This window comes from Leucopleurus acutus, assembly GCF_964270905.1.
Source record: "Leucopleurus acutus genome assembly, chromosome: 6".
NCBI lineage: Eukaryota > Metazoa > Chordata > Mammalia > Artiodactyla > Delphinidae > Leucopleurus > Leucopleurus acutus.
The window spans coordinates 56,181,220-56,205,724 of record NC_139149.1 but is presented as its reverse complement, the minus strand read 5'-3'; the positions used below and the strand labels follow the sequence as shown (position 1 = coordinate 56,205,724).

At 38.8% G+C, this 24,505-nt stretch overlaps 1 protein-coding gene across 1 annotated transcript in view; it reads left to right on the top strand.

Moving 5' to 3' along the window:
* Nucleotides 1–24,505, top strand: part of LRP2 (LDL receptor related protein 2) — a gene marked incomplete at both ends in the record, with an annotated part of 195,552 nt that overhangs the window by 69,416 nt on the left and 101,631 nt on the right. The window contains 8 exons of the mRNA XM_082840763.1: nt 1,958–2,181; nt 4,046–4,252; nt 6,751–6,953; nt 8,772–8,912; nt 13,979–14,182; nt 20,550–20,742; nt 23,011–23,136; nt 23,824–23,954. Coding sequence (XP_082696889.1) covers nt 1,958–2,181; nt 4,046–4,252; nt 6,751–6,953; nt 8,772–8,912; nt 13,979–14,182; nt 20,550–20,742; nt 23,011–23,136; nt 23,824–23,954 — 1,429 coding nt within the window. The remainder of the gene's footprint in view (nt 1–1,957; nt 2,182–4,045; nt 4,253–6,750; nt 6,954–8,771; nt 8,913–13,978; nt 14,183–20,549; nt 20,743–23,010; nt 23,137–23,823; nt 23,955–24,505) is intronic.

Here is a 24,505-nt window from a genome sequence, read left to right as displayed (position 1 = left end):
ATATTGAGCTCCACAGACTGGCTGAATGGATACAAAAACAAGACCCGTATGTATGCTGTCTACAACAGACCGCTTCAGACCTAGGGACACATACAGACTGAAAGTGAGGGGATGGAAAAAAATATTCCATGAAAATGGAAATCAAAAGAAAACTGGAGTAGCAATACTCGTATCAGATAAAATAGACTTTAAAATAAATACTGTTACAAGAGTTAAGGAGGGACACTACATAATGATCAAGGGATCAATCCAAGAAGAAGATATAACAATTATAAATGTTTATGCACCCAACATAGGAACACCTCAATACATAAGGCAAATGCTAACAACTGTGAAAGGGAAAATTGACAGTAACACAATAGTAGTAGGGGACTTTAACACCCCACTTACACCAATGGACGGATCATCCAAACAGAAAATAAATAAGGAAACACAAGCTTTAAATGACACAATAGACCAGATAGACTTAACTGATATTTTTAGAACATTCCACCCAAAAGTGGAAGAATACACTTTCTTCTCAAGTGCACATGGAACATTCTCCAGGATAGATTCCATCTTGGGTCACAAATCAAGCCTCGGAAAATTTAAGAAAATTGAAATTGTATCAAGCATCTTCTCTGACCACAACGCTATGAGATTGGAAATCAGTTACAGGAAAAAAACTGTAAAAAACACAAACACATGGAGGCTAAACAGTGTGCTACTAAATAACCAAGAGATCACTGAAGAAATCAAAGAAGAAATAAAAAAATAAATAGAAACAAATGACAATGAAAACACGATGACCCAAAACCTATGGGACGCAGCAAAAGCAGTTCTAAGGAGGAAGCTTACAGCAATTTAATCTCACCTCAAGAAACAAGCAAAATCTCAAATAAACAATCTGACCCTACACTTAAAACAACTAGAGAAAGAAGAACAAACAAAACCCAAAGTCAGTAGGAGGAAAGAAATCATAAAGATCAGAGCAGAAATAAATAGAAACGAAGAAAACAATAGCAAAGATCAATAAAACTAAAAGCTGGTTCTTTGAGAAGATAAACGAAATTGATAAACCCTTAGCCAGACTCATCAAGGAAGAAAGGGAGAGGACGCACATCAATAAAATTAGAAATGAAAAAGGAGAAATCACAACTGACACCGCAGAAATACAAAAGATTATAAGCGACTACTACAAACAACTATATGCCAATAAAATGGACAACCACAAAGAAATGGACAAATTCTTGGAAAGGTACCATTTTCCAAGACTGAGCCAGGAAGAATTAGAAAATAAATAAACAGACCTATCACAGGTAATGAAATTGAAACCATAATTAAAAATCTTCCAACAAACAAAAGTCCAGGACCACATGGCTTCACAGGGGAATTCTATCAAACATTTAGAGAAGAGCTAACACTGATCCATCTCAAACTCTTCCAAAAAATTGCAGAGGGAGAAACACTCCCAAATTCATTGTATGAAGCCATGATCACCCTGATACCAAAACCAGAAAAAGACATCACAAAAAAAGAAAATTATAGACCAATATCACTGATGAACATAGATGCAAAAATCCTGAACAAAATACTAGCAAACAGAATCCAACAGCACATTAAAAGGATTGTACACCGTGATCAAGTGGGGTTTATTCCAGGAATGCAAGGATTCTTCAATATATGCAAATCAATCCATGTGATACACCATATTAACAAATTGAAGGAGAAAAACCATATGATCACCTCAACAGATGCAGAGAAAGCTTTTGACAAAATTCAACACCCATTTATGATAAAAACTCTCCAGAAAATGGGCATAGAGGGAAACTACCTCAACATAAGAAAGGCCATATATGAATTCTTTTTCCAAATGACTGATTTGTGCAACAAAGATAGGTCCCTGGAATGAAGTATAGGAAAACTGCTCCCAGTGAATTATGCTTAAGAAGTGTAATAATTTTGGTTTTTCTTTCAGGTTTTTTCAGTTGACATTAATGGTTTAGATATCCAAGAAGTTCTCAATGTTTCTGTTGAAGACCCAGAGAATCTGGCTGTGGACTGGGTAAATAATAAACTTTATGTTGTAGAGACCAATGTCAACTGCATAGATATGGTAAATTTGGATGGAAGCCAACGGATTACCATTATAAGTGAACATTTGGGACATCCTAGAGGAATTGCTGTGGACCCAACTGTTGGGTAAGTTATGTGAAAACATACTGATTCCAGCATTTTTAGAGTTTTATTTCTCCCCCTGTACACAAAGCATCCATTGGCATAATTGAAGGTTAATCCTGACTTCTTTTAGGTTCTGTACTCTAGAATCCATGTTTATTTCATATCTTTTTTCATAGAAGCTTTAAAGGAGTTAGCTAAATATAATCCAATTTGAGGATATGCAGTCCAAACACACCTACTGGTGTCCTAAAAATATGTGATATTTTGGGGGTATGAGTTTTATTCTTAGTGTTTGCCACATTCTCCTGGCTGAGAAATTGGATTCTGTTTTGTGACTTTAATAGTATTGTCACAACTAAACCATTATTAACATGATCACTTTAACGTAAGTTGTAAAGTTGTTTTAAAGAGGGGATAGATCTGAAACCACTAGGTGGCGTTGCGAGGGGCTCTGAATATTCTTTATGTCTCAGCGCAGAGAGAATTCAGCGAGAGGCAAAGTGATAGATAAGAAGTGATTTATTAGAATAGGATGCTTGTGAGGCTTACAAGCGGGCAGGCGAGTGTTGTGTTGCCCCGAGCACTTAGCGGGTTACATTTTTATAATCAAAGGAAGAGAGGGGAGGGGGAGAAGACCACCTTCTTTTTCATTCTTTGAGTCTTCCATCATTAACTCCTCCTATACGTTGGGCGGGGGAGTTTTTGAACCTACATGGTGTCTCCGGGATTGTCACGGCACTATGGAGAAATTATTTCAGGTCTCAGTACAATGAGGGTCTTTCACTTTGAAATATCACCTTTCCATAAGTTATTGTTTTTGCGTGTGTGCAACGAGAATGTCCTAGGGGTCATTAACTTGTTGACATCACTGGGCAGATTGTAGACCTTATTTTCCACTGTTGTTTTATTGTTTCGGGGCATGTCTCATGCTTCTGTTGCATGGTTTTGTTGGTAAGCAAGCCAGCCTGGCTTTGATGCTAAGCGACTTGCTCTGCTTTATGAGTCAAGCAAGCCCACATTGTTTCAGGATTTTTCCATTACTTTCTTGAGTGATCATTAACTTACTGTGGTCTCCCAAAGCCCCCTAAAGTTCCCTCTCTATCTGCAGTCCCCTAATGTGGTTTCTAAGCTAACTATTTGATTACCCTACTCTATCCCCTATCAGATCTATCCCTTTTAGTGATTTCTTGTTAGAGACTGGGGTTGAGATGTCAGTGTTAACACCTCATCACAAGTTGTTCAACTGTGAATCAGTCCAGCAAGAGTGATAATGCTTACTTTTCTCCAGGTGTAAATTAAAATTTTCCTGATCTTCACATTTGAGGCCAGTTATGGGAGACTAGCTTTCTCCTAGATTTTCACAGTTGGGTCTTAGGAGCCTTGGATGAACTTGAGGCTACTTAAGTGTTGGTGAATGGTGATTATTCATTTCTATTTCATGATTTCAGCTGTCCTTCCTTGAAAATGATGTATATGTTCTCTAGACTATGCCTTAGAGTGAGGAATTAAGGAGGGAAATGGCTTGATAGTTTTTTCTTTTTTACAGCCTTTTTGCTGGCTGTAAAAAAGAGAAGTGAAGGATGGAGCCAGGGATCAGGGGAGAATATTAAGAAGTTAAGAAGGTAGATATGCATTTTTTTTTTTTTTTTTTGCCTGCCAGTTAGTGCATTTTAATAGTTGCTATTTGGAGTTGTTGACTCTCCTGATTGGCCCTCACAATTTCTGATTTTTAATACTTTAAAATTTCTCTATTGTTTTAAACCCCCATGGTTCTCTAATCAGCTAGAGGAAATTGCCATTGATCCAAAAATACAATCTCAAAAAATATTTTCTAGGTAAACTTGTAAAATAACTGATTCTTTCATCTTTTGGTTTTCTTTTGTAGTTATTTATTTTTCTCAGACTGGCAGAGCTTTTCTGGGACACCTAAGATAGAAAGGGCTTTCATGGATGGCTCCAACCGTAAAGACTTGGTGACAAGAAAGCTGGGATGGCCTGCTGGGATAACCCTGGATTTGGTATCAAAGCGTGTTTACTGGGTTGACTCCCGGTTTGATTACATTGAGACTGTAACTTATGATGGAATTCAAAGGTAAGAAGTATTTTTTTTATATCTTTATAAGTTTTGGGGAAATACATAAAATTTATGGAGAGAGAAACTGAAGGACTAGAATTAAAAGATTGCTTTGTTGGTTGACATAACTTGAATGATCTTTGTGTTGACATTGCATGTTGTGACCTGCTCTGAGTTTTTAGCTTGTGTTCCATATTAACACTCATTAAATATTACCTACAGCATTTGTTCTTTGATTTCTCTTCTCCAAACCCTCTCTCACTCCCAGATGAAGCACATTATTTTCATTAACTTCCGAGTCCATTTATTTGTTTGGGTTCCTTATGGTTTGTTTCCAAAGATCACTTTATCTTTTAGCTTTCTATCTTCCCTCCAGTAAATAAGATTTATTATTTTTTTTAACATTATCTGGTGGGAATTAATTGGGTTTTATACTGCTCTTATATATATTTCAAATCTTAATGAGAAATTCTGACTTAACCTGATACACTTCAAAGACATTTAAACAATATTTGAACGCAGAGTATGGCATGCCTTTTTCCTTCATCTTAGTTGGATTAGAGCTCACTATAAATCAATTAAATTGTTACCTATTTTAGATCCTCTTCTTTTGGTATTTTCAAAAACTGGTTAAAACATGGTCTTTAAATTTTGACCAAGAAAAATTACTCTAGCCAATTTGATTTTTCCAAATGATGTGATTTTATTGTTTTCTCAATGAAAAGAATATTCTAGTTTTGGTTTCTCCTTTGTCTCTATTTTGTAAGGATGGTATCACAGTTTACCACTGGATTTTATATTCTTAGAACAATCTCTACTTGGTTAAATGAAGTGATTGGGTATTAAGGCTATGACGTATTGTCACTGAAACTGGTTCCCATAGTGAGGATAGGAATTAATTTAATGAAAAAATAATCATGTAAGTCATATAAAAACAATTGAGAAATTGCCTAATTTTTTTTCACTTTCACGGTTGTTTTGGCATTAATTTTATAGTCTAAATATTTTTATGCTATGGTTAAAGTAAAACATAAAAATCAATGGAATTTCAGAAAGATTCGAGTGGTTTGCTGGCTTGGAGAAACATGGAGGAGATACTAGAACTCACGAGTACAGCTAAAATCATAAAGTCATTGCCTCTTGCTTTACCAGCAGGTGGCATTTATATTTATGGAATCTATTATTATTATTATTATTTTTTGGCTGCTTTGTGTCTTCATTGCTGTGTGCGGGCTTTCTCTAGTTGTGGCGAGCCGGGGCTACTTCTTTGTTGTGGTTCGTGGGCTTCTCATTGCGGTGGCTTCTCTTGTTGCAGAGCACGGGCTCTAGGCTTGCGGGCTTCAGTAGTCGTGGCACACAGGCTCAGCAGTTGTGGCACATGGGCTCAGTTGCTCCGCGGCATGTGGGATCTTCCTGCACCAGGGATCAAACCCGTGTCCCCTGCATTGGCAGGCGGATTCTTAACCACTGTGCCACCAGGGAAGTCTTCTAGACTTCTGGAATTGGCTAAATGAAAAAAAAAACCCATTAAGTTTAATGTACCACGTCACTATTGAGTGTTTCAAAGTTCGCACTCACTTGCCATCTTGGGTTTCTTTGTTTTTTTCACGTGCAGTGTGATTCCCAGGGTTAGTATCTTCAAGTCTTTTCTTAAAGCTCTATTGTGCTCTTTAGTTTTTCAGGGCTGCTGAGATTTTTCTTTGAGGTCTTTCTCCTATGCCAAAAGAAAAGAGGTTTGTTCACGTACCGTCCTCTACCTCACTTTACTTATGTGGCCTCAGTGAATTACTGTTTCTGTAGATGCAGTCATGGCAGCAGTATTGACTTCTTCCCCTTGCCTAGCACCTCTTACCTGTGTTGTCTTCCATTTTAGTGGCTCTGGGCACTCTGCCTCCACTACAAATATGCTCAGCTGACGGTTTCGTCAGGCAGAGGCATACCAGTGGTAGCCCTGCTTTTTCCCCTCCCTGGAGTGACATCAGGAATGAGTCTGTGTGTTTGCTGTGGGTTGAATTCTCCAGCTCACTGTCTTGCTCCCTAATTGCTGAGAAATGGTCAGTGGTGCAGCGTGGAGTAAGTGTTGAAGTTGTCTACCAGACTTCCAGTCCCTTGTTACACTCTTTCCCCTACAAATTTCAAAATGATATTTCACATCTTAGACCTTTTATACGTGGAGCAACCTTAAAAGAATGAAGAGCAGGTGGGAAAACAATAATTTTTCAAAAGATCTAGAACAAGCGAAGACGGAGACTGGAATTTAAGTGCCAAGGCTCTTTTCGAAGAGACAATAGGAAAATCCTTCTAGCGAGTATAGACAGAAATACACCTGCATCTTAAAATGTTATAGACAGAAATACACCTGCATCTTAAAATGTATCTCGACTATATATTTCTATATTTGTAGCAAGAAAGTTTTTAGCTTTTTAAGCATTTATGTGAACTAATTCCACCTTTTGTTTTTTTGGAACTAATTCCACCTTTAATCAAAATTGTATGCTATATATCCTTTGTAACAGGAAGACAGTAATTCATGGAGGCTCAAACATTCCTCATCCCTTTGCAATAAGCTTGTTTGAAGATCATGTGTTCTTTACCGATTGGACAAAGATGGCTGTAATGAAGGCAAACAAGTTCACGGAGACTGACCCACAACTGTACTACCGGTCTTCCCTGAGGCCTTTTGGAGTGACTGTTTACCATGCCCTCAGGCAGCCCTATGGTAGGCCCCTCAGCAGTGGAAAACCATGCTTGGTACTGGCCTTGGTAGAAAGGTTTTCTCAAGGTTCTCATGAGATTTGGGTGGCATTCTGAGATATATGATGGGTTATCTAGAGAGTTCAACCCTCTGAAATTGGCTTTGCAGATCGTTGGCATTCTGGAGAACTTGATGTATTTCAGAGTTAAAATGCCCAATCTACAAAGAACTTAGAGGTGTATTTAACAGATATTTATTGGCACCTGCAGTATACCGGATCCTGTCTACAGGCTGGAGAAAGAGCAGCAAACAAAGCAAACTAAAATACCCATCCTTATTCTACGGGAGGAATCTCCCAATTCAAACTTCTAATATTGCAGTCGAGGAAACTCGACTAAGTGGTCATTTTAGGTAGTGTCAGAGCTTTTTTTCCCTTCTTCTCTGTTGTATATTTATGACACCTGTTGTTTGGTTTGCATTGTTTCTGTCATAGGTCAGCTGGGTTTGGTTATCTCTCAGGCTGGTCACTTATCAAAGAAAAGAAATATTTTGATTCAGACACTGAATGTTATTTTATAGTACTTATGTTACTTATGTTGTTTTACAGTAAGTTTTGTTTGTTTCAAGGTTTTAAATTGACATGACTGTTTAGACTGTGTATACAGCTCCCTTCTGTATTTGCTCATGCATCAAAGAAAAGAAACACAATAAAATAGACTACATTGGAAGAAAGCTTAATATCAGTGAACAGTAATTCAGAGAAAGACAGATTTCACTTTAAAACTGTAATGCTAAGTAATACGTCTGGCTAGGATGGAGAGAGACTATAAAGTAATTAGGTTGATTAAAAAAACTCAAACCAACCAACCACTAAACTGATAGATTCAGATGACTACGCTTCAGTGTCGTCATCCTAGGAAACAAATACTTCATTGGAAAATATATACTGTACCTGAAAGTATATACTGTATTAGAAAATACCTATTTGGAATAATCAGTTCATGAGCTACTAAATTCACATCTGCCCTTGACCAAAAATATTACCCAGTTTTATTATCTAAATTATTTCTATTATTTGCTTCAGAATTACACCTGCCTGTGTTTCTCAAAATTAATCTACCCGAGAAGGTGAAGAGACTATTTTAAAGAATAACTCAAAGGCTAAGAAGACAATTTCAAAAGCAGACATTTTTAGCTCTGACAGCCTTGTGTACAGTGAACTTCCTGATGTCACTGCTTTGAGAATGGTTTTTGGAAGTATAAACTGGTTTGTGTTTCGGACATGTAGGGTTTTGGAATGAGATCTGGATTTGAATTCTAGTTTAGCTATTTAACCACCGAATAATCTTGAGCAAGTTGTCTCACCTTTTGGAACTTTGGTTTCCTTTTCTGTAAAATTGCGATAATATTTACCTCTTAGAGGCATTGATTGTTAAGTTGTCCTACAAAATAAGCATCCAGTGAGTTATAGTTATTTACTCTATTTTTTGAATGGTAAAAAATAATACTAAGTTTATTTGGGGGGCAGTTATATTTTAGTCACTGAGGCTAGCAGACAGAGTATGTTACAGTTATAGGGGGGAAAAGATCCCCCAAGGTTATCCAGTTGCAGGAATCTTGTCTTTTTTTTTTTTTTTTTTGCCACCATCAGTTTGAGAGTAGATTCCAGAGCAACGATGACATTGGGAGCAGCTAAATGTGGATGTATTCAGTAGCAACCAGTAATGATGTCTCCAAGGAGTTTCAAACCCATTTCACGCACAGGTCTCAAAATGGCTTCGCGTGTCTTGGATAAATATGCGTTTCTAATTGAGATTTAACCATGTGCATTTTCCCCTCCAGCTAGCAATCCATGTGCAGATAACAATGGGGGCTGTCAACACATCTGTGTCCTCAGCCACAGAACGTTTAATGGCGGTTTGGGCTACCGTTGCAAGTGCAGGCTCGGCTACATTCCGGATATGGATGACTACCACTGCGTTGGTAAGAAATCACTTTTGGACTGTCTTTCTGACGGTCAGCACAGGGGTATGTGCTGCTCTTGGACTGGGCCAGCTCCCTGTAGCACTTCTTCACAGGAAATAAGCTTTTGGTAGCCCACGGGCATCTTCCTTGGTAGGCACCTTTCCCCTTGTACAAAGAGCTGTGTTTGAAGATGTAAATTTCTGTCCTTTGGGACACATCTAAGGTTTCCTTGGGCTCCCCTTTCCCTTTATTTCCTTCCGGAAATCTCTGTCTCTTTTTAATTTTTATAAACATCTTTATTGGTGTATAACTGCTTTACAATGGTGTGTTGGTTTCTGCTTTATAACAAAGTAAATCAGCTATACATATACATATATCCCCATATCTACTACCTCTGGCGTTTCCCTCCCAGCCTATTCCACCCTGGGCTGATCTCCCTGTGCTATGTGGCTGCTTCCCACTAGCTATCTATTCTACGTTTGGTAGTGTATATATGTCCATGCCACTCTCTCACTTTGTCACAGCTTACCCTTCCCCCTCCCTGTATCCCCAAGTCCATTCTCTAGTAGGTCTGTGTCTTTATTCCCGTCCTGCCCCTAGGTTCTTCATGACCTTTTTTTTTTTTTTTAGATTCCATATATATGTGTTAGCATACGGTATTTGTTTTTCTCTTTCTGACTTCACTCTGTGTGACAGTCTCTGGGTCCATCCACCTCACTACAAATAACTCAATTTCGTTTCTTCTTATGGCTGAGTAATATGACATTGTATATATGTGCCATATCTTCTTTATCCATTCATCTATCGATGGACACTTAGGTTGCTTCCATGTCCTGGCTATTGTAAATAGAGCTGCAGTGAACATTGTGGTACATGACTCTTTCTGATTTATGGTTTTCTCAGGGTATATGCCCAGTAGTGGAATTGCTAGGTCATATGATAGTTCTATTTTTAGTTGCTTAAGGAACCTCCATGCTGTTCTCCATAGTGGCTGTATCAATTTAAATTCCCACCAACAGTGCAAGAGGGTTCCCTTTTCTCCACACCCTCTCCAGCATTTATTGTTTCTAGATTTTTTGATGATGGCCATTCTGACTGGTGTGAGATGATATCTCACTGTAGTTTTGATTTGCATTTCTCTAATGATTAATGACGTTGAGCATTCTTTCATGTGTTTATTGGCAACCTGTATATCTTCTTTGGGGAAATGTCTATTTAGGTCTTCTGCCCATTTTTGGATTGGGTTGTTTGTTTTTTTGATATTGAGCTGCATGAGCTGCTTATAAATTTGGAGATAATCCTTTGCCAGTTGCTTCATTTGCAAATATTTTCTCCCATTCTGAGGGTTGTCTTTTGGTCTTGTTTATGGTTTCCTTTGCTGTGCAAAAGCTTTTAAGTTTCATTAGGTCCCATTTGTTTATTTTTGTTTTTATTTCCATTTCTCTAGGAGGTGGGTCAAAAAGGATCTTGCAGTGATTTATGTCATAGAGTGTCCTGCCTATGTTTTCCTCTAACAGTTTGATAGTGTCTGGCCTTACATTTAGGTCTTTAATCCATTTTGAGTTTATTCTTGTGTATGGTATTAGGGAGTGCTCTAATTTCATTCTTTTACATGTAGCTGTCCAGTTTTCCCAGCACCACTTATTGAAGAGGCTGTCTTTTCTCCACTGTATATTCTTGCCTCCTTTATCAATGGTAAGGTGACCATATGTGCATGGGTTTATCTCTGGGCTTTCTATCCTGTTGCATTGATCTATATTTCTGTTTTTGTGCCAGTACCATACCGTCTTTTTTTAAATTAATTAATTTATTTTTTATTTTTGGCTGTGTTGTGTCTTCATTGCTGCACGCGGGCTTTTCTCTGGATGCAGCGAGCAGGGGCTACTCTTCATTGTGGTGCACAGGCTTCTCATTGTGGTGGCTTCTCTTGTTGCAGATCACAGGCTCTAGCCGCACGGGGTTCAGTAGTTGTGGCACACAGGCTCAGTAGTTGTGGCTCACGGGCTCTAGAGCACAGGCTCAGTAGTTGTGGTGCACGGGCTTAGTTGCTCCGCGGCATGTGGGATCTTCCCAGACCAGGGCTCGAACCCGTGTCTCTGGCATTGGCAGGCAGATTCTTAACCACTGCGCCACCAGGGAAGCCCCATACTGTCTTGATTACTGTACCTTGTAGTATAGTCTGAAGTCAGGGAGCCTGATTCCTCCAGCTCCGTTTTTTGTTCTCTAGATTGATTTGGCTATTCAGGGTCTTTTATGTTTCATACAAATTGTGAAATTTTTTGTTCTAGTTCTGTGAAAAATGCCAGTGGTAGTTTGATAGGGATTGCATTGAATCTGTAGATTGCTTTCGGTAGCAGAGTCATGTTCACAATGTTGATTCTTCCAATCCAAGAACATGGTATATCTCTCCATCTATTTGTATCATCTTTAATTTCTTTCATCAATGTCTGATAGTTTTCTGCATACAGGTCTTTTGTCTCCTTACGTAGGTTTATTCCTAGATATTTTATTCTTTTTGTTGCAATGGTAAATGGGAGTGTTTCCTTAATTTTATTTTCAGATTTTTCATCATTAGTGTATAGGAATGCAAGAGATTTCTGTGCATTAATTTTGTATCCTGCTACTTTACCAAATTCATTGATTAGCTCTAGTAGTTTTCTGGTAGCATCTTTAGGATTCTCTATGTATAGTATCATGTCATCTGCAAACAGTGACAGCTTTACTTCTTCTTTTCTGATTTGGATTCCTTTTATTTCTTTTTCTTCTCTGATTGCTGTGGCTAAAACTTCCAAAACTATGTTGAATAATAGTGGTGAGAGTGGACAACCTTGTCTTGTTCCTGATCTTAGAGGAAATGGTTTCAGCAATTTTTCACCAATTTTGCCTAAGTCAAGTAATCACATCTTGATCCCACCTGGCTTTACTGCTGTATTCCAAACTAAACTCCTAAGTGTTGGGTGGCTCATTTCTTCATCTAGTGTTTACTCCTCAATTCAGATTTTCTCTTTATTTCTGCCTCTATGCTCTGGGTTTCATTCTTACCCTAAATGCTTCCTGTCCTCCTCTTTGGTCACCTGCACATCTACTCACAATTAAAATAGGCTACTGCCTTGGCTTCAGCTGCTGATGAAATGCACTCCTACAATATTTGTTTCTCTTATGTTCCCTTTGATAACTCTCCTTTTTAATGCCTGTGGCAAATTCTTACTCCCTAGATGGTGCTGCTTCTTTCTGGCTTAGTATGTAAATTCTCTTATTTTAACTCAAACAAATTTGTTCACTTTGTAGGTAACCCTAGATTCAGATAAAAGTCACCCTTGTTTAAAAAACCATGTGTTTCTTTTTGATTTCCTGGGATACTGTCACTGTCTCCTTCTTTGATCTTACACATCACTCCTTCTTCCTGTTTCCTCCATTCCTCCACTCCCCTTCTTCTTTCCTTCCTTTATTTCTTTCTAAAGAACTTACCTGGTGGCTGTCAAACTTCTTTTTTGCTGGTCTTAATATCCCCCAAACTGCAATAGGATTTTTGATATAGATCTCTATACAAAAGTTAATGTAACTCGAGAATTTTGATGGGATTATTATGCAGTTAATACCAATTTAGAAATTAAGCATATGGACACCATTTTTTTTAACATCTTTATTGTCGTATAATTGCTTTATATTGTTGTGTTAGTTGCTATTGTATAACAAAGTGAATCAGCTATACGTATATATATATCCCCATATCCCTTCCCTCTTGCGTCTCCCTCCCACCCTCCCTATCCCACCCCTCTAGGTGGTCACAAAGCACCGAGCTGATCTCCCTGTGCTATGCGGCTGCTTCCCACTAGCTATCTATTTTACGTTTGGTAGTGTATATATGTCAATGACACTCTCTCACTTCATTCCAGCTTACCCTTCCCCCTCCCCGTTTCCTTAAGTCCATTCTCTATGTCTGCATCTTTATTCCTGTCCTGCCCCTAGGTTCTTCAGAACCATTTTTTAGCATACGGTATTTTTCTCTTTCTGACTTACTTCACTCTGTATGACAGATTCTAGGTCCATCCACCTCACTACAAATAACTCAATTTTGTTTCTTTTTATGGCTGAGTAATATGACATTGTATATATGTGCCACATCTTCTTTATCCATTCATCTGTTGATGGACACTTAGGTTGCTTCCATGTCCTGGCTATTGTAAATAGTGCTGCAATGAACATTGTGGTACATGACTCTTTCTGAATTATGGTTTTCTCAGGATATATGCCCAGTAGTGGGATTGCTGGGTCATATGGTAGGTCTGTTTTTAGTTTCTTAAGGAACCTCCATACTGTTCTCCATAGTGGCTGTATCAATTTACATTCCCACCAACAGTGCTAGAGGGTTCCCTTTTCTCCACACGCTCTCCAGCATTTATTGTTTGTAGATTTTTTGATGATGGCCATTCTGACTGGTGTGAGATGATACCTCATTGTAGTTTTGACTTGCATTTCTCTAATGATTAGTGATGTTGAGCATCCTTTCATGTGTTTGTTGGCAATCTGTATATCTTCTTTGGAGAAATGTCTATTTAGGTCTTCTGCCCATTTTTGGTTGGGTTGTTTATTTTTTTGATAGTTAGCTGCATGAGCTGCTTTTATATTTTGGATATTAATCCTTTGTCAGTTGATTCATTTGCAAATATCTTTTCCTATTCTGAGGGTTGTCTTTTGGTCTTGTTTATGGTTTCCTTTGCTGTGCAAAAGCTTTTAAGTTTCATTAGGTCCCATTTGTTTTTGTTTTTATTTCCATTTCTCTAGGAGGTGGGTCAGAAAGGATCTTGCTGGGACACCATGTTTTATATAAATAAATCTTAAGGATAAATTTCTCAGGGAAAAGTAAGATTGTAATACTTTAATTCAAGATTGTTTTGCCTTCATAGTATTTTCTTCTTCCCTTCTTTCCATTATTTCCAACGATGTTTTCTACAGATTTATTTATTTTTATGTTTATTTCAGAATTATAACATGTACTTTATGGGTGTGTAAGTAATTTCTCTGGAATTGGGAGAACGCAAGAACTGTGCTGTGGCTGACTGTGTGTGTCCCTCTTTCTACAGCTGCTGAGCGATTTCTGTTCTTTTCATCTGACGTGGCTGTTCGTGGCATCCCGCTCACCCTCTCTCACCAGGCAGATGTCATCCTTCCAGTGACAGGAGGTGCTTCCGTCTTTGTTGGGATTGATTTTGATGCCCAAGAGAAGGCTATCTTTTTTTCAGATACAACAAAAGACATGATTTGTAAGCAAAAGATCGATGGCACAGGTGAGAAGGGGTTTAAAGGGTTTGTTTTTGCATATTTTGTCTGTCTTCAATAATAATACCAATAATTTTTTCACTAAAACTTTGCATTCACTTCTTAAGCAGGGTCTTTTACTAAACTTGCTAAATACTTTTAGATTGGGAAAATAAATCTATTGCTTTTCTTTTGAATTAAGTTTAAGTGAACAATTCCTTTATTTTCAAAATAACTTACAAATGAGAGTGCATTTTAAAACAAATATTGTTGTAATTGGACAATTAAGAATATCAATATTGACAAATATTAACCTATGGACACTCCATAATAGGAGTGTCATATGTATGAAAGCTGTTAATGGGTTAATTAACTAGAGGCTGTTCCCTATATTCAAGCAGCCAGACTGAGCCAATGGAATGACCTCCCTATAGGAATGCTGCACTACGTAAATGCTGGGCTTGGAATAATAATATTTATTTTTAAAAGACATGAATTATATGTAAATATGGGTTTATTGTCAGTTTTCAGTTGATTGGAATTCTGTTAAAATCTTCATAATCCTCACAGAAAGATAAATTATAGTCAGTCATACCTTACCAGTTGGGTACTTTACTGGATGTTGGCATGATCCAGTACTTTGATTTTAGAATCCACTAATGGGTCGAAACCTGAAGTTTGAAAAACAAATCAGTAGCCAGTATAACATAGCAAGTAAGAGGGGCCAGCTCAGGAGCTAAACTGCCTAGTTTTGAATCCTGGCTCCTCACATTTCCTAGTTATGTAATCTTGGGGAAGTTGTACCTCAGCTTCCTAAATCTGTGAAATAGGAATAATAATAATAATAGAGGTACTACATAGCTCATAATGTTGTTGATAGAATTTTAGGCTAATACATGTAAAACACCTAGAATAATGCCTGGAAAATAGTAAATATTCAGTAAATGTTAGCTATTATTGTAGCTGTTCTCAATGAAAAACTCTATTGCTCTGCCCCACCCTGCCCCCAACTCAGACCTGCTCGCTAGAGGTAATTCCTTACCATTCTTTTACCTGTTTGTTCTATTATTTGTCTCCGTGTTTCTAAATGTTTTGCTTATACTGTTACTGAGTCCAAGTTTGTACTGCTCGCTGCATGACAGGCCAGTAAATCTAGAGATGAGGTGTTGGGGCAGGGAATAGTGACTTTATTCGGAAAGCCAGCAGACTGAGAAGATGGTGGATTAGCGTCCCAAAGAACCATCTTACCCGAGTTAGAATTCAGGCCTCTTTTATACTAAGAGGGGAGAGGGTGTGGTTGGTTGTTGGAAACTTCTTGGTGCTGGAATCCTTTGTTCTTGCAGCTGTCCATGTACATCTGGTCACTGTGTTCTTATAAACCACTAACAAGACAAATGTCATTCTCTGTTCTGCAACTTTTTATCTCTATATGAATGGAAAAGTCGTACACCTTTAAAGATCAGAGCCTTGAGAATGGGCTGTCCTGTGTATTTCAGGCCATAGGCAACGTTCCTTTACAAAAGGTGCACAGCCAGCATGACTAAGCACAGGCAACAGAGCACAAAGGTTAGAGCTAAAGGAATAGATTCAATATGGAGTCAGGTTTGTTCTTCTCTGTTGCAGTACTACTTCTTGATTTGCATATTAGACATTTATTTTCATTGTTATAGATAGGGATTTAGCTCTTACATTCCCCTCTACCAACCTCCCTCTCCCCCTGTTCTCCCTAAAAAGCTAGATTGTAATTTTCGTTCGCTGCTAAGTCAAGTAGTATTCCATGATGACATTTCTTGAACAAATTTTGATTTTTTTTTCCTGCAGTTAACAATTGCTCCATCTTCATTTGCTTAGTTTTCTATGTAGCTATTATATTTTCCCCAAATGCTCCAATGGATCTATCAAATGCTTGTCTGTGTATCTATGTGTCTATCAAATGTGAACAATCTATAATTTTTTCCCCCTCTGCTGTTCAGTTGGATCTGGTACACAACTCTTGTCTTCCGATTTCCCTCGGCCACTTTCCTGTGCTGGTTTTCCTGTTTCTGGCAAGACACTTGTTTCTCTTTCCAGACTGATTTCCTTATTTTGCTGAAACACATTATATAGTAGCTTCTTAAGAAGAATGAGTTGGTGGTACATATTTCGAGTCTGAAGGTGTTTTCATTTTGCCCTCCAACTTGATCATTTGACTAGGTGTAGGATGAAAGCAATTTTACCTCAGAAATTTGAAGACATTGCTGCACTCTCTTCTAGTAGCCAGTGTTGAGAGTCCTATGCCATCCAGAGTAGCATTTCAGTGTGTACAGCCTTTTTGGGGGGAGGTTGTTTTTGTTCCTTTCTGGAAACTTTTAGAATCTTTTGGTTATCCCATTCATCTTGAGATTTCTCTCCTATTCTGGGAATTTTCTTGCCTCTGCTTTTTCTATTCGAGAATGTTAGATTAATCATCTATTTTTTCCTTATCTTTTCTTTCCTGGTTTTCATCTGTATCATTTTGTTCTACTTTCTGTGAGACTTTCTGGCATTTTAGTTTTAGCCTTTCTATCGAATATTTAATTTCTCTTATATTTTCAATGTTGAAGATCCCCTTCTTGCTCTCTGATTATTCCTTTTTTAAAAATAAAGCCTGTTGTTGCTTCATAAGTTCAATCTTTTCTTATTCTATGAAGATATTAATTACATTAAAAAATTAATTTTCCTCTTTCCATCTTCTTTGGGTTCCTTTTTCCTTTTGGTTTGTTTCAACTTTCTCCTTCATGAAGGAAGATTTCTTCAAATTTCTCTGAGCCTTGTTTGATATTAAGAGCAAAGCTATGAAACACTGATCAGAAGGCTGTTGGTATGAATGGGCCTCATCAGCTGGTGATAAGGCAGCCTTTTTGTTGGGAAGCTTCCAAATGTCAGTATCAGAAAATCCTCTCTGGAGATTGTCAGTTTCTCCTTAGTAGCTGCTTCCATTCTCCCTGTTGGGGTGAGAGGAGTAAGAGGGGGAAGCTAGTCTCTGTTTGGGGAGCAGTACGGAGGACAGGGAGCTGAGGCCCGTTCAGTTCAGTGTTCACATATATAACCCTCCTGTGCTCAGTCTGTGCCGATCCCAGCCCTCCATTGTGCAATGTGTCCTCAGCCCACAGCCTCTCTGCTTGAGGTCCCCCAGAGAAGAAAATCTCTGGTCTGTTAGAGGAGGTAGATGGAGAGGAGTGTCATACATGCTCAGGGTCTGAGAGGAACCTCTGGGTCCAGTCGCTTCCGATGCCAACTTTTAACTAGGCCCCTTAGCGTTCTGCACCTACCTTTTTCAGAACTGGTGCTTCTGCGTGCAGACACGCTGAGGCTCTGTGTGTGTGGGTGTTGGTGCTCCCCACTGCCGGCACGTCTCTCCTTTCACTTAGTGAGTTACTTTGGAGAAGTCTCTTTCTCTTCCAAACTCTGTGGAAATCTTTCATCTGCTGTTCTTTCACTGTCATTATTAAAAGGAGTTTGGAAGGAAGAGAAGTTAAACACAGTGGTCAATCTGTTAATTTGAACCAGAATGCATCTTTTCTGAGGACTAGAATCAGGTCTGCTGAGCTACACACAGGCTAAGTCTCCTGTAGATGCTTCCACAGGTCAGCTTCCTTCTGCTTTGGCAACTGCAATTCTCATCATGGTTTTTTTGTTTTTTTAAATCAATTTCAAGTCCACATGCTGAGCAAATTGCCTTTACAAAGTTTCTTATAGTTAGTGGTTAAACTGCTTGTGCTCCGGTGAAGGATGTATTTTTGTACATTGCCCTGTTTTTCCGAGTGAGCAGGTTAAGTGTCAATGAGTTTATATGCAAAAACTGAATGGTCAGAAATAAAATTGAAGTCAAGATGGGCTGAATGAAGCCCTCAGGGAACTTGCTCCATCAATGATCCCTTCTCTCCTCCCAACTTCTCTTGTTCTACTGACTTTTCCCCATCAGATATGCTCAAGTCTCTCCCATACTAAAAAACCTTCAACCCACCCTTCACTCCACGTTCCTCTCTAGTTGCAGCCCTCTCTCCTCAAGTTCATGAACAAGCACCTTAAAAGTTTGGTCTACACTTTCCTGGCCCTACTTTCACATTTGTCACCTCTTCACACTATGTCACTTGAGACCCCTTATCCTGGTCACCTCCAGTCCCTTTGTTATAAACTTTATCCTTATCTTTGGCGCCTTAGTTGTCTTCTTTAAAATGCTTTTTCCCCCCTTGACAACACACTCATGAATTTCCTTCTATTTCTTGACCATTCTTTCCAGTGTTCCTTACACGTCTTTTCTTCTTTGCCTGTCCTGTACACAACTGTGATCTCTAGTGTTCAACATTGGTCCTCCTTTCATTTTTTAATTTATTTTTATTTTTTAATTTGTGTATTTATTTTTGGCTGCGTTGGGTCTTCGTTGCTGCACGCGGGCTTTCTCTAGTTGCAGGGAGTGGGGGCTACTCTTCGTTGTGGTGCACGGGCTTCTCACTGTGGTGGCTTGTCTTTGTTGTGGAGCACGGACTCTAGGCGCGCGGGCTTCAGTTGTTGTGGCTCGCGGGCTCTAGGGTGCAGGCTCAGTAGTTGTGTCGCACGGGCTTAGCTGCTCCGTGGCATGTGGGATCTTCCCGGACCAGGGCTCGAACCCGTGTCCCCTGCATTGGCAGGCAGATCCTTAACCACTGCGCCACCAGCGAAGTCCAGTCTTTTCTTATTCTGCATTTTCTTCTGCATAATTTTGCGCCTTCCGTATCTTTCGTTACCATCTATGTAGTAGTTATAAATCAGTGTGAGGAGACTTATAATAGGCCATTTCCTGAATGTTTTTCCTCCTCACCTGGAGAATGAGGGGAAAGGTCAGGTAAGGCTTCTTACAGGAGGTGATGAAAATCTCCATCCAAACTCTCTCTCTGGGGTTTAGACCCATAGAGCCAACTGCCTTTTGGATGTCTCACCTGGATATCCCACAGACCACCTCCAAACCAATATGTCTAAATGTCTACCTTTATTCCACTTCTCCAGACCCCTGCCTTCGGGGAAGGGCACCACCTCTCCCCCTGCCCACCAAATCTGGTGGTCACCCAAACTTCTTCCTTTCTTTCAGCCTCTACCATTAACTTATTAACCTCCAGCCATGCTTTGGAGCGTGTGGAATCCTGTCTCTCTCCCTCCCACTTCCACGTCTTTGCTTTCCTGCAGCCCCCCATTCACCACTTCCTTTGGGAAACCTCTCCACACCTGCACTTTGCCTCGGTTTCCATACCATCCTGTGCATACCTCCATCACAGCACCTGTTACTCTTCTGTTGTTTTCCCTCTTGGCCTAATTGCCTCCCGCCACCTCTCCCACTTCATTACCTTGAAGATACCTTGAAGACAGTGTCCACATTTCTTTCAAAATGCTTCACTTTTCTATGACTCAGTTTCCTCATGTGCAAAATAGGGATAATAATAATTCCTACTCTTGAGCTGTTGTGAAGATGGATGAATTCATGTAAAGTACTTGGGCCAGTTCCAGGCTCATAGCAAGTGCTCAGTATAAGCTATTATTATTAATACTATTAGCAATATCATGTTTCCTCAATGTCTAATATGGTGTCTAGCACACAGAGGACTTTCTTTTTACAATTTGCTGAATGAATGAATGGAAAAAGCACCAGGATTGTTTTTCTTCCTTCAAAGGAAAGAGTTGTGATTGTTTACTCTGATTCACTTTTTTTTTTTAAAGAATATTTTGTTGTGATAGTTTCAGGTGTACAGCAAAGTGATTCAGTTATACATTTTCCCATTTAGGTTGTTACATTTAGGTTGAGCAGAGTTTCCTGTGATTCACATTTTCTTTAGTAAAAAAAGAAAAAGGAGGGGAAAAGTCATAAAAAATTCACAAAGAAGAAAGTGGTCTTTTTTCTCCTTGTACCCAGTTCTGATTTCCTTTCCGGTTCCTGGTCTTTTCCAAACTTGGCAACTCTGTGGCTATGAAAGACTGTTGATGAGAAAGTTGGGCGGGAATATCTCATAGATACCCCCAGTCGTACCTGGCGGTGTCAGCTTATCAGCGCTGTCTGTGGGTGGTGGTTGTGAGTATGTGAACTCAGGTATCTCTTCTTCAGATGTTCTGTACTGAGAAATTTTTTCTGGAAGGTTGAACAAGGGAGTAAATCCAGGCCATACCTCTCCTGGTTCTATTTATCAGAGTCATATCTATTCTTTGAGATCCAAACTTTTGGAGATGGATAGATTCTAGGTTTATCTCATGTGTTGCTTTGCAGTTTACCGTTGCTTTATTTTTTAAAAGAATTCCACATTACTGAAATATTCTCTAGTTCTCACACAAAGTTTAAATATGCAGAGGTAGGAAAATGTATGTCATGTAAAATATGCTTACTTTAAACCATGTCCATATTTTAATTTACAGGAAGAGAAGTTATCACAGCTAACAGAGTGCCAAGTGTTGAAAGTTTGAGTTTTGACTGGATTTCAAAGAATCTTTATTGGACAGATGCTTCTTATAGGAGTGTCAGTGTCATAAGGCTAGCTGATAAATCGAGGCGCACAATAGTCCAGAATTTAAATAACCCACGATCAATCGTAGTTCATCCTATTGCTGGGTAAGTGTGTTCATGTTTTCCTAAGAGCTTGAAACTTATGTCTTGTACAGTCATTGCAAAGTGATGCCATAGGTATTTGGCAAATTCAATAAATACAAGATTGAACCATGTAAATTGAAATCACCTTAGATTGTGTCCTTTTAGCATATGCTGAAGTGATCACTTTATCTCCTTCCAAAAACTTTCTCCTAAGCTTTGGCTTTTCAGGCTTCACTGGAGTGTGGTTTTTTTTTCACAGTCGCAGAGGACCAAACAATGAGACACAGATTCTGTGGAGAAGGAATGAATATGCAGCAGAATTATCAGGAAAGGCTCAAATTCTTTCCCTGCTTTAATGTATTGATATAAAGCTTACCAAAACTTGCTTAATCATTCAGTAGTTTTCAGAATAAAAAGTCTTTCAGACCACAGGCAAAGTTTCATGTTTAACCATTGCATTATTGGTGGGGTCAGACAAGAAGAGACAGAGCATTTCACGCCATGCCTTTTTGTTCTTACCTTTCTTATTTAAATATGCTTGATAGCTAACATAAAGTCTGAGATAGGCAGTTGTGTTTCAATAGAGTAGTTTAAAAAAAAAGATGACTGGTAATTCACTAAAGCCTGATTGAGGGTACATAGCAAACACTTTACATAGTACATAATCTCATCTAATCCAAAAGCTGGTTTGTGAGTGAGGTATATACAAGACCTGTTTTGGAGATAAAGAATCTGAGGGGCTTCCCTGGTGGTGCATGGGCTTCCCTGGTGGCGCAGTGGTTGAGAATCCACCCGCTAATGCAGGGGAAACGGGTTCGAGCTCTGGTCTGGGAGGATCCCACATGCCGCGGAGAGACTGGGCCCGTGAGCCACAACTGCTGAGCCTGCGCGTCTGGAGCCGTGCTCCGCAACGAGAGGCCGCGACAGTGAGAGGCCCGCGCACCGTGATGAAGAGTGGCCCCCGCTTGCTGCAACTGGAGAAAGCCCTCACACAGCAACGAAGACCCAACACAGCCAAAAATAAATAAATAAATTTATTAAAAAAAAAAAAAGAATCTGAGGCTCAGAGAGATAAAGTAACCTGCTCAAGGACCCACAGCTATTAAGCAGTAGTTAGTATTCAAATTCCAGGCCTGTCTGACTGCAAAGCCTGTGTGTCTAACATATTTTAAAACTGATGATGTTATTGATAAGAAATTTTATTGCCCAATAGACAGTTAAACAGTTGATTTTCTAGTGAATTTATCTTAAGCTAAATCTTTGGCGTTGGGTTTTGAAAAGGCGTTAAATTCCTTTCCTGATGTATCCTTCATATATTTATCCTTCATATATTTATTTTTATAAATGTATTTATTTTTATTTTTGGCTGTGTTGGGTCTTTGTTGCTGCGCGTGGGCTTTCTCTAGTTGTGGCAAGAGGGGGCTGCTCTTCGTTGCAGTGCACGGGCTTCTCATTGCGGTTGCTTGTCTTGTTGCAGATCACGGGCTGTAGGCATGCGGGCTTCAGTAGTTGTGCCATGCGGGCTCAGTAGTTGTGGCACAGACTCAGTAGTTGTGGCACACAGGCTTAGTTCCTCCGTGGCATGTGGGATCTTCCCGGACCAAGGCTCGAACCCGTGTCCCCTGCCATTGGCAGGCGGATTCTTAACCACTGTGCCACCAGGGAAGTCCCTGTCCTTAATTTAAAACAATATGAAGTCACGTTTCAGAAAGTTACCTTTTGGAAAGACTAATTTTAGTTTTTAAGGCTCATATGAAAGAGAAAAGATTTTTTCCCTACACTTATCTTTTTGCCACTCCTCGGGATAAAAAACGACCTCTTGGGTAAGATCGTTTAAGAGTTACGTTTATTTGGATGTATTTTTCATCAGGGATGAAATGCTTTCCTGCAAATTTAATTCCTTGTGGAAGATGACTAAAGAGTGATCTAGTGGATCCTGGATGTTTAATCCAGAAAGAAAGTGAGAGATTAAAATCTGTTTTCTTGCTCATAGTTTATTTCAAGAGCATGAAGTATTTAAAATGTAACCTGAACTGTGTCTTTTTAAAGAATCTACTTGGTGACAATAGTTTTAGGTCCTGAAGTCTAGCACAGTGGTTCTCTGCTTTGGATGCCCATTTTAATACCATTTGTATTTTCGATATATTTTTCTGTATAAACCCAATAGCATACAGAAAATGAAATTAATTTGCAGCAAGTCTCTGGAGAATCTGTGTTTGTGCTAAATCTCTCTAAGTCATGTAGTTTGTCCCAATGTTAACATCTTTGATTTATTACCTCCTTTTCTAGGTATATATTCTTCACTGATTGGTACCGTCCCGCTAAAATTCTGAGAGCATGGAGTGATGGATCTAACCTTTTGCCTATAGTAAACACTACTCTTGGGTGGCCCAACGGGTTGGCCATTGATTGGAGGTAAGTAGGAATCATCCCAAATTGCTGAGTTCCCACTTACTATGGAAGATGTATACATAGTTGGCCAGCTTCTGCTGGGATGAAAACATATGTAGTAATGAATATTCTGAGGAAATTGCTAGAGGAAGCAGAATAGGGCAAGACCTAAACCCCACTAGAAGTAGAACAGGGATTTGATGAAGTACAGGTCATGTGCAGTTTTTACAGGGGGCATCTTGAGGATAGGAAATTGTGTCAACAAATGTGTATTTGCCTATATACACCGTGGGAGGATTTTTGGAATATGAGATTTAAATTTTAAGAAATTACTCTGTCAAGGAGTATAGGAAAAGGTAACAGGGTAGATAAGCTTACAGACCTCAAATGCAAAAGCAGTTTATAGGAGAGAAAAAAGGAAGAAACGTGTTTAACCTTTTAAACATCAGTTACTACGAATATTTTTCCTAACTTGTGGATTTAATAAGGAGAAAAGTAAAATTCCTAGCTTGAAGATAATAACATTTCAAGTTTTCTAAGACAATTGGAAATCACTTCATAAAAGTTGTTTTGTCTTTCTGGAGAGCATAAAACTATTAAACTTTGCTTAATAAATGTGTCAACTGAACGTGCTATTTTTGAATGCCCTTAGTATAAAGTGTGCTTTGCTAGTTTCTGGATAACCAATAACCAAGTATTTTATTATTTTAGCTCTTCACGATTGTACTGGGTAGATGCCTTTTTTGATAAAATTGAGCACAGTACCTTTGATGGGTTAGATAGAAAAGTCCTGGCCAGTATACAGCAGATAACACATCCGTTTGGACTTGCCGTCTTCGAAGGTACGTTTTGAAGCCAAAGAAGTGTGTCTTATTTATACTGTACAAGTTGTATAAAACTCATCCTCATTTGGCAATCTCACAATTCCAGAAAAGCTGGTCACTTTTTTAATTGAAATGGTGCTTTTATGTATAAATAAAACATTTGGTTAGTTCACTGAATATTTAACTTTTATTTTTTGTTTGAGAAAATAAATAAATAAATAAATAAATTAAAAAAAAAAGGCTTCTAAGAGGTAGAGTCTCTCTCAGAGATCCATACCATCAACTCCTATTGTTTTTATTCCCTGGTTATATTACACTCCTCTAGACCTCTTCCCTTTCTCTCTAAATCATAGAATTTTCACCTCTACTGGTGCAGGAAAAATTTGTATCAGGAAGTATTCTTGCAACTCTGTTGTTTTATACGGGGTCCTTAGCTTCAGAAGCTCAAAAGTCAATAAATAAATGTTTTATTTAAGAAAAAAAAAGAATATATATATATATATGGGCTTCTAAAGAATCATTTCTAGAGACTAACAAGTCATGGAAAATGATTACAGAAACATATTACA